This window comes from Nicotiana attenuata, chromosome 5 (assembly GCF_001879085.1).
Source record: "Nicotiana attenuata strain UT chromosome 5, NIATTr2, whole genome shotgun sequence".
NCBI lineage: Eukaryota > Viridiplantae > Streptophyta > Magnoliopsida > Solanales > Solanaceae > Nicotiana > Nicotiana attenuata.
The window spans coordinates 12,545,774-12,556,883 of NC_031993.1; the positions used below are offsets into that span (position 1 = coordinate 12,545,774).

Genomic DNA, 11,110 nt, shown 5'->3' on the forward strand with positions numbered 1-11,110 from the left:
GGGGGGGGGGGGGGGGGGGTTGGCAAGAACTCACACACACATATAGACATATCTAAAAAGATGAAGATGGATCTTCATCTCACGCTCATCGCCAAAAAGAAAGGAGAAAAGAAGCTTAGAACATCGGTATTCATCATTAGTTTAATTATATCAAATGTATGGGGATCAGCCTTGTTCAAGAACAGTGACTCTTTTCATTTATGCATTCTTCGTTATCATTTAATATTATTGAAATCATCATCCTTTTCTTACAATATGGGATTCAACCGTAATTATAATCAAATTATATATTCAGCTATGCTTGTTTATTCTTATCTTCTATTTCAGATCTAGGATAAATTATCTTTGGCTAGAATTTGCGTCAAATCTTCCTATTTAATTAGTTTAACAAAAAGGTTTAACACTTTTTTCTCAAACACTATTATTATTACTACTACTAGTACTATTCTTCCCTTGCGTTCATTCAACTGCTTTTCTATACAAAACTAGCCTTGTGTGACGGTATGGCTCTATAATTTCAGGTAATAAAAGAAAACGTTAGTTTGAAATGTGTATGTTATTGATTATAAAAGTACTACACTTTCAATAAGATCAAAAGAGGAAGTGGTTTCTTATTGTCCTGTTATGTACAACACATAATTTTTCTAACTTAAAAAGTGGGGGTAACTCAAAAAAGGCAAAATTTTACACAAGAATTAATGAATAGTTGATTCTTTTGGCTAAGATATTACTGTTTTATGTTTATATAGGCGGCGGTAGAGGTGAGCAATGAGTCTCAAATTATAGTTTGATCGCCAGCAGAAAATTATCTGTGATATTTCGTATTCATTAATCGATTTTGTTGTATTGTTGTTGAGATTTTTCACAACTGAGATTTAACTATTGTATGTTGGATCCTAATCAATTTAGAGATGGAAACACGATTTAAAATTTATGCATTCTAAAACTTATTATCAAAATTATAGCTCGTTTGTAATTAAATATTTAACTCCGTCAAAACACTAGGAACGAGTGAATAGTGGTGGTGTCAGGTAGTTTTTGTACGGTGAAATCGGGGCAGTCACGCGATAGCAAAAATCTATAATGGTTGCAGAAATTACACATAAAAGAGTACAGAATCTTGAGCGTGAAACGCACGTGATTAGAGTAGTTATGAAATTTAGGCAGAAAGAAATCCACACGAGTTTGCAGTCTTGTCTCTGTCCTTTTTTGTTTCAAAATGAAGCTTTTTTCTTCTTCTTTTCAACAAAAAATCATGAGTTACCCATGCACCACGTTCACGTTAAAGTTTCTTCTCACACATCAAATCTCAATTAATACTTCCTACTTTTAGATCTTCGCATTTCCAAGTTTCATTTTACCATGCAATTTTGAGCATTTTATATTAATTCAGATTTACCAACAAAGGTTGTGGTGGAATGGTAAGTACTCCTTCATCCTTAACCAGAGGTCTCGGGTTCGAGCCCCTGGGTATGGAGTTCCCTTTGTTAGGGGACTCCATATATATATATATATATATATAAAATCATATATGAAAAAATATAGATCGGTGCGTGAAGTATCTCGCATTCACGTCCCTAGAGTCTAGAGATGTAATGTAGTTAACTTACCATAATGCAAGCATTATTGATTGCTTTCACGGTTCGAATTTGTGGCCTATAGATTACACAGAGACAATTTTACCGTTGCTCTAAATCTCATATTAATTTAGATTATAATTGGAAAAAATTTTCTTATCTTTAATCATTATTACCAATTGGCATTTTTATTTACCATTTCAGTTTTCACTAATAGATATTGAAATGTTAGTAGTAGTATTTACTTTTGACTTGGTCAAGATACCTTGTTCAAATTAAAATGTCATGAATTTGAATAGCATGCCGACTATGCTAACTCAATTGAGTCTCTCTCATTTTTTGTTTTTTGTTTTTTATTTTTGCAGTGAAAAGGTACTATTATATATGCTTGATGTATGAATTCTTTAAACGATTGAAAATGAATGCCTATTGGACAAAAAATATCATACGGTGATAAGAAACCATTTATTCCTAAACCAAAATAATTTCTTCCATATTAATTAGTAGTACGGTATTCTTTTCATATTTTATAAGAAGTAGTCTTTCAGATCCAATTTCGTTGGTTCACATTTACTTTGCTCGCTATTTAAATAAAAGAAGAGTAGAAAATATGGATTATTTAATGTTTATTGGAAAACATATGGGACCACTAATTTCTTTGTTAAAGTAATATTTAGCAGAACATGAACTCATATTTAAGCTTTGCATTTTAAAGATCGAAAAATATTTTTGGGCAACCTAATAAAAGTAGTATAAGTAATTTGCACCTGAGAGTATATACGTAAAATCAGAAACACAAATTCTTAGTCTTACCTCTTAAGTATGAAAATTTCTTGCAAGAATATTAACATTATAATTGCTACCCATGGCTCTTTAATTCCAATTGGAAAAGAAGGAAATTGGATAATAAGCCAACAATTTCTACAATAAAACTACATGTAGAGCCGCCAATTTGGAAAAACCAAATTTACTATACAGACAACATTATCACATGCAACATGTTATTTTACATGTAATAATACAAGTAAAAGATATATCAGTAATTGTAATTAAGCAAACTGAATTCCTAGTAATCAACATAAAACATCAGTTGCTTTACTAACTTGGAATTATTATACTCTGCACCTATGCTAATTAATTAAAATGAAACAAATTTTACAAGGGATAATTGCAAAGACCTCCTCTCACATTTTGTTCCATCACACCGACCTCCCTTGTGATTACGATATTACGCTTACTTGTGTTATTTTAATTTTTTTGTAACAATTTATTTACTAATTTTCATTAATATAAATATAATAAATTTTCACGAATTTTCCCACTTTACTATTAAATTATTTTAATTAATTATTTCTATCAAAATACCATATTTAACAAATTCTTTAAAAATAAAAATAAAAAATCCAATTCTTTTCATCGAAAATCTTTTTTCACGTTCTTCTTCCTCTCCCGTCTTCTCCGAATAATAACTTTTGGTTATTTGAATATTTTGGGTTCAATTGTTTTTTTTCCTCATGAACAAATGGAATCTTAACATAAAAGGAAAGCAGCACGAAGCAATGGGAAGGGAGACTTAGCAAAAAACAGAACCTTTTGGGGACCATGCACGTCAAAATTAATTTTACACAAATAGCCAACGATATTCATTGTTTATATATATATATATATATATATATATATATATATATATATATATATATATATATATATATATATATATATATATATATATATATANAGATTGAAATGACGAAGGCATTTTGTTCTGCTATCCAAACACTTTACCCCTTGTTATCCCTTTTGAGCCTCATTTATTTTCTTTCGTACCCCTCATTTATATATATATATATATATATATATATATATATATATATATATATATATAGATTATACATAATTATACACATACAATACATAAATTATGCATATATTATATCTCAAAATGACTATTTTTAATTTAAGTGATTAATGTGCGGCTATTTGAATTAAATTTTTTTTATTCGTCTTAATCTCCCAACAACGCTATTACAATTCCAACCACCTTTATCCATATTTACAAAATTTAAATAATTCACTCATTATTGCCATAACAAATTTTCAACAATCACTTCCGGAAAAAAAACCAAAAAAGGAGTCGACCCTACGGGGGGCTACGCCTATAAAATGAGGCTCCTTTCCTACATCCATTCCATTCATTGAGTCCTCATTTCCCTATACTAATTCAAACTTCAATTCAGAAATTCTAAAGAAACCGTCAATTATTATCTCCGGCGGAGTGTGTGTTTCCAGTGGTGTATCAGTGCGTGTTTCTATGTACATGAATTTTGAATCTACTTCCTTATGCATATTTTTGCATACGTATACAAAGTTCTTCCATTTACATTTTCTTTTCAAATTCCCTTCCTTATTATTTTCCATTTTCCCTCCCAATTCTGTACCTGTTCGTTGGAAGCCTAGTGGATTTTTTGTTTTCCTAGAAGAATTCTTCAGACTGTTCGTTTTTCTCTTGCATTTCTCGTGAATTTTAAAAACGGTTTTATTTAAAAGAGTTTCGGAGTATTAAAAATGGACAACGAACTAGTGTTTGATAGCTTGAAATTTGAGAAAGCGAAAGCAATTGCTAGGTACAATCGGTTTCAGAATATGATGAAGATGCTGCAAATTTTCGAAGTGGTTGTGGCGGTTGTGTTGATTTCCTGGTCCTGGACTCGGGTTCCGGTGGCCGTTAAACTCTCCGGCGAGGTTTTGGTTCAAGTCTCGGCTTTTCTGTTCAAGCCTCACGTCGTTTTTCTCATCGGCAACGGTATTATCATTGCAATCGTGGTGCTCTGTCGTCAAACTGACGCCGGAAGCGACGACTCTATTACTGATGATATAAACAGCGAAGATATTCTCCATAATGAATTTCAACAGCCAATCGTCACCGCTACATACGGCGGCGATGTGCCGATTCTGCCCTGTAATTCTCCGCCGGTGACGGCGGAGCCTAGTGTTGCAACGACCGAAGATAAACAGGTCGTTTCCTCGGAGTTGAAGGTTCCGGAGATTCAATGCAATGACGTGGCAACGGCGATAGATACAGCGACGAAGCAGATACAGAAGTTTAAAAGGAGTCAATCGGAGAAATTGAAACGAGAAATAGCGACGGTGAGTTCACACCGAGAGCTCCGGCGTTCGGAAACAGATATGCGGCGGTTAGTCGTCCGACCCGGCGAAAGGAAATCAACGGTACCAGTGGAAGCCGTGGACACACTGAGCAACGAAGAATTTCGGCATACAATTGAAGCTTTTATTAAGAAGAATCAAATCTTCTTTGAAAAACAGAGGTTAGCTGAAGCAGAGCCAGAAAAATATGAACGAATCGGTATCAAAGCCTTTTGAATAGTCTTACATTTTATTGAATAGTAAGAAATCGGAGTTTAAGGAGTAATAGTTACTGGATTACTACTACTTAATTACCATATCGCAAAGGTGAATGGGTTTTAGTGTTAATTACGGCGTACCTATTACTGAGATATGAATGTACAGAGCTACTCTGCCTATTCCCTGTTTTATTTGGAACTAGGAAGCCAAGTTTACTTAAATGTACCGTATATGTTCTTCATTTTGGAGTATATGCAATTGTTCTTATGAATAATAGTAACCTTTGTTATTAAGCTTAAATTGTTGGGAGAACATTTATGATTACAAGATTTATACTTTATTATTGTAATATTAGTTGCAAAACTAAGACAACACTTTTAACGAGCTTTAGATAAATCATTCTTTATTAATGAATTTCATTAATCACGCGAATGGGGCTCTCAGGCCGGGACGTCTGGTAGAATGCTTTGGCCTCCTGGCCGGAAACGAGACCCGAATGGTGAGCTTTAGGGTTCATACATGCACTGGTACTCGAAGAACCTGCTTTATTTTTTTTTTTTGTCCTAGTGGAATTTTTTTGGTTCGATTGATCACTGAAAGTTGAATATTTGATTTAGGTACAAATAGCATATAGTGTAACTTGTAGTGTCTTTTTTTACTTTTTCTTCTTTTCATTTTCTTTCTTGGTTCCTGGAGAATGCCTAGTCGTTGCATATTATTAGTATATTATTTTTATATTTTTTATTAGTTATTTTGGTATGCATTGTGCTAAGTTGAGGAAATTGTCCTTCTATTTCATTTGCCGGTGCATTATGTGTGTATTGAATCTGTAAATATGAGACTAGATTCAAGGAATTTCAATTAAGTTGTTTGGTGATGTATTATACCTAGAAAAATTTGAAAAAATGTCAAGTATTTTTAAGGTCCTGCTGGTTTAGAATGTATGAATTGTCATGCACCGTGATAATATACTACTATTTCTTTATTATCTCCACAAATAATGGCTTTAATGTTTATTAAAGAAACTAAATTTATGACCCGTTGATGTTTGAATGTACTTTGTAATCATATCACATTCAAGTTTACATTTTCAATATCAACTATCTATTGGAATGAAGCAACTTATTTCACATATCACACGTCTAAAACTTATCATTAAATATAACATTCCTTCTATGAATTAAGATGATTAACAATTTATAAAATGAAACACCTAAGGGCAATCCGGGTACAAAGCATCTTGCATTTACGCAGGATTCGAGGAAGGATCACACCTTTAAGAATGCAATGTAGATAACTTACCCTAATACAAACATTAATAGCTGCTTTCACTACTCGAATCTATAACCTATTATTTTCGTGTGACCTTTAGGTCACACAAAAATAATTTTACCGTTACTCCAAAATTTCCCTTGAAAATACTGAAACACCTCCATGCATACAATCAAATATACATTAAATATCTTCTATTTGCTAAGTCCTTTTGTCAATCAAATATGCATTTGAATCTTGTCTGATAGAAAGTTCATTATTCCAAGGAAAAAGAAGATAAAATTCCATAGATGTTTCTTCACTTATTACGCTATCATTGCAATATTTTGTAATGATGAATATATCTAGTTAGGGTTTTAATTGAAGACAAAAGTGACTGGAAAACAATCACAATATCCGAAATCAGTGGCTTTCAACAACCCACCAAAGCATTACTCTAACCTCGAAAGTAAGAAGTAATAATTACCTTCAAAAAGCAGGTAATTTTCTATTGGAAAAGTCGTCTTTTTCTCTACTTTAGGCTAATTAGTTACTAATAATTTGAACAATTAGTGACATTATCTCTGCTATAAACTCACGTCCATCATAATTACCTAGCTATAGGATGAAGCATTAGTAGGCATTTTGTGGAAAATTTATCCTCTTTTTTGACATTTTAGCCTAAGAATGACTTTTAAGCTCAAGCAGTCTAACGTGTCTTCACTCTATCAATCTCTTAAGAATATATACTGCAACTTTCAAATAAATTATTTGATCTAAGATAAAACCTTTTTCCTAAATTAGAACTAACAAAGTAACAATAGTACTTCATGGTACATCGGCATTCATTGTTTTTACGTCAATCAAATGAATATATACATGATACATGTTTTCATGTATCATTTTTGTCAATAAATTATAGATAATTAATATATATTATTACATTAATTTATAATTTAATTATGATAAATTAATATGATTTGATGTAAATACCGAATACGAATAAGTTTTACTGTAATTTTATCTATCTTAAAAAGAAAATGGCACATCACAATATAGGGAGTCGGAGTTCTTTTTATAACTGCATTTTTTTTTTCAATTAATTTCTAAATACTTCTAACTTTAGTAAATCATTACTTATGATTACGTTTATTCCCGTGATGCAAAAGATAACTCACAACAAAGAAGGAAGAATTCTATATCCAGATGCACAAAAAATTAGATCTGTTAACCCTTTGTTTTGGCACAGGAAAAGTAATGAAAAAGAAAATTAATGAACATGACTTTAAATGTAAGATCAACTTCTAAATTGTTGAGAATTAAGTAAAATTTACGTCATTTGCTGAAGTTCACCAAAAGAGCTTGTATGGAGCCATTCTTGTAGTGGAAGGACTACGTAAGTCTAAAATAATCTAAGAGTTTAAGTAAGATTTTGTGAAATATTTAAGGGCTACAAAATTATTATATTTTCTTTTCTCGCATGTTTAACAAGTAAACAAATGTATAATTAAGTTGGAAATCTAGGAGGTATACATATACATATAATGGTCACGATCAATGGTTCATGTCATGAAGATTTATCAAACGTATGTATAATTCCTTAATATTTTCTTAATTCTTGTGTGTCGTTCATTTGGTATTTTATATTTATTTTCTGAAAAGGAAAGGAGATAGCAAAACGAAAATAAAGATGAAGAAACTCGTGCTTTGTACTTTCTCCTTTTCTGAAAAAAAATAAACTATACTTCTGTTTTGGTTTATTATTCTTCTTTTTTGGTGCACTGAACAATTAGAATAAGTAAAGAAAGAATTATAGTTTGGTAGTGGCAACAAAAATAAGTTCAGGTTTATTTAAAATTTGTATTATTGCAAGTATTGGGGCCTAACCACAATACAGCGGCTTCCTCTTATCCACTCTTGTTGGAAGCTTTGTAACATTAAAATTTAAAAAAAGGCATCAATCTTGACTCATATTTTATTTTATTTTCCTCTTCTTTTTAGGAAAAAAAGACAGCTATATATGTCCTAATTAGTAATAATATTTCCTTCTTTTCTTTTCATTCCAATTTCAAGGAATTCTTAAGTCAGATTTTTAACTATTTCAATAGTATTTAAAGTGATAAAATTACAACTATTATCTACTGGGGCAGGGGATATGATTTTGTCCATACACTTCCTCACACATTGTTTCAATCTAAGGGTCCAAATTATACGCCACTCATCCAAAATCATTCATACTTTAATCTAATAATTATTTTGATAATCAAAGTTGTTGACTTTATCCACTATTTTTCCTCTATTTTTTTTAAGTGGTATTTTTGGTTGCAATCTTAAAGTGCGTGCTGCTTATTTTGTTTTGCAGTCAAATAATTGTGGCTAGCTAACAATCATCATTCTTATGTTCCAATTAAATATAAAGATATTTGTCTGTCATATGCTAGAATAATTTTTTTTTGGTTCAACAGCTTTCTTTGCTAATAATTCATTCAAAAAATCTCTTTACTTTTTCATTTATGGCAGGGAGGACTGAGAAGAGGTTTAAGGGATAAGATCTCTCTTCTACTTTCGAAAACAATTCAGGAAAAAAATGATTAAGTTTCTAAGGCAAAAAAAAAAAAAAGGAGTCCAAGGCTTTATATATTTACGCCTCACTCTAATTTATATGCTTTACATAAACCTAAAACATATTCGATGAAATCAAAATGATTAGAGGCGAAGTTAATAGGTTCTGAATTCATCATCGAACTCATAGCTAATCCACATTGAATTCATCGTCTTAGTTATTGCATTTGCAATTAAATATTTATACAAATTTTATAATTTTTCTAATACAAATACAGGGTTTAATAAAAAACTATCGGATTCGTTTGAACTCATAGCTAATCCTCTCCCTCCGCCCCTGAAACTGATCAATATGTTAGAGAGAAAAGGATACATATGTTATTAGTTGTTATTGAGAATTTCATCAATTGATGTGGTTAAGACCTGAATAAATTCCTTTAGATAACAGGAAAAAAATAAAATAAAAAAATTAGAAAACGAGGATTTAAAAAAGAAAGCAGCCAACACTTGAAAAACACAAGAGAGAAAGTTTGCACTAATCAGTACAATAATCTACACTATGAAAATGAATCAACGAACACAATTTAACAAATGTCACTATCTATAAACATAAGTTATCCACTTTTGGTTTGTTATTTCATTTCACTCAACTGCTAGCTGGCTGTAATCGTCGTTTAATGTTTGTCTCATAAAAGAAATCTAATACAAGCTTAGTTTAGATTTTCTCTCTTTTGTTTCTTCAGATAAGCAGAGGCTGGTCAATATCCTTTAGTCTTGAAAACAAAATACTCATTTAATAAAGAATTATTAGAAGCCATTAGATTATGCTGTATCTAATCTAAAGTGACAATTTTGAAAAAGGCAGTTTATATAATGGAAAAAAGGGCAAGGTTTAGGAGCTTAGTCAACATCATGACTGTGAGCATGTGATTTTTGCCTCGCATGAATTACTCCTACAGATTTCTTAGATTTAGGATTTTTTTTAATTATTTTATTGTTTAATTTGTAGGAATTAATTGCATAATTTTCATGTTTATTTGCAGTTTTAATTTAACACAAATTCATAAAAAATACAAAAATTCGCATTGCATTTGCATTTAGGATTTAATCTTATATATTTTAGATTAATTAGTAATTAGAATTTCACAAAAAATATAAAAATCACAAAAAATGAGTTGTTTTTGCTTTGTTTAATTCTTAGCTTTGATTTTGATATTTAATTAATTGTGCCAATTATTAAATAGATTGGGTAGGTTAATTTAATTTTTAGAATTAATTTAGACTTTTAAGATTTAATTTGAAAAGGGAAAGAAAACAAAATCAAAAGAAAATTGAGTCACCTTAATAAAAGACCCAAATTCGGGCCAAATTCACCCCAAGTCCAATATCAATCCGTTGGCCCAAGTTTTAGTCCTCAAACCCGCCCCAGTTCCAGCCCAGTCCACCCCAACCCGGTCCAGCCCCCGTCCCCTTCAAAACGACGTCGTTTTGTTAAAATTAATCCTGACCGTCGAGGATCTTTGATCCAACGGCTGGGAAGTGGGTTAATTTTAATATATTAGTGTCCGAACCAGCCCCCCCTACCCCTCATTCACCATCTCAGACCACCCCTGTAACGCCGGCCAATACCCCATCGTGTCTCCGCCTTCCTCCGCCGTCCGCCGCCGGCCGGAAATCGCCTCCGTCGGCGGCGATGCCCCAAACTCGCCCAAATTTACACCACTACCCCATCTCAACCTCCTTGTTCCGAATCCACGATCCATTTCCCTCAAAACACACCCAAGACCTTTGAATCTCGAATCAAAGTTCCGGCCCAAAACCCTAACTTCTCCAAAATTCCCAAAAATCACACCCTACACTCTCCTAACTCTCCTGTGCCTAAACCCCGAACTATTTTCCCCCAAATCCAACCGCAACTTTTAAAATTTTAGATCTAGGGTTTTATAAAAACTGGTTGAATCCTTCAAAGACTACCAAGTGTCGATTTGGTTTCCTAAATAAATTATATGTTTGTTCTTACCAAGAACAAACATATAATATTATTTGGGGACTCAATTCGAATTCAATCAATTAGAAGACCTAAATCAGTGAGTTTTATTTCCTCATTTGATTTTGTTTGATGATTCTATTTTCTTTGCATTATTTTTGATTTTTAGCTTAGTTTTGTTTCGATTGATTCTGTTAGAATTTTCTGATTAATTAATCCTGTGTTCATTTCATGTTCTTTGATTGTTCGCTTTTACTGTTTAGTCTAGTTTAGTTCAACATCGATTTAGTTTGATTTTGATTATTAATTTTGTTTAACGGATAGTTTGACAGTAGTATGAATTAGGGTTAATTTTCAGTCTTGTTTCGTA

At 31.7% G+C, this 11,110-nt stretch overlaps 1 protein-coding gene across 1 annotated transcript; it reads left to right on the forward strand.

Moving 5' to 3' along the window:
• On the forward strand, positions 4,143-4,958 carry LOC109225976. Its single transcript, XM_019390780.1, has one exon. It carries the CDS (start codon positions 4,143-4,145, stop codon positions 4,956-4,958), a length of 816 nt encoding a protein of 271 aa, XP_019246325.1.

What these genes read in the sequence shown, in the direction of transcription:
- LOC109225976 (XM_019390780.1), top strand. Translation starts at nt 4,143, where the DNA reads ATGGACAACGAACTAGTGTTTGATAGCTTGAAATTTGAGAAAGCGAAA.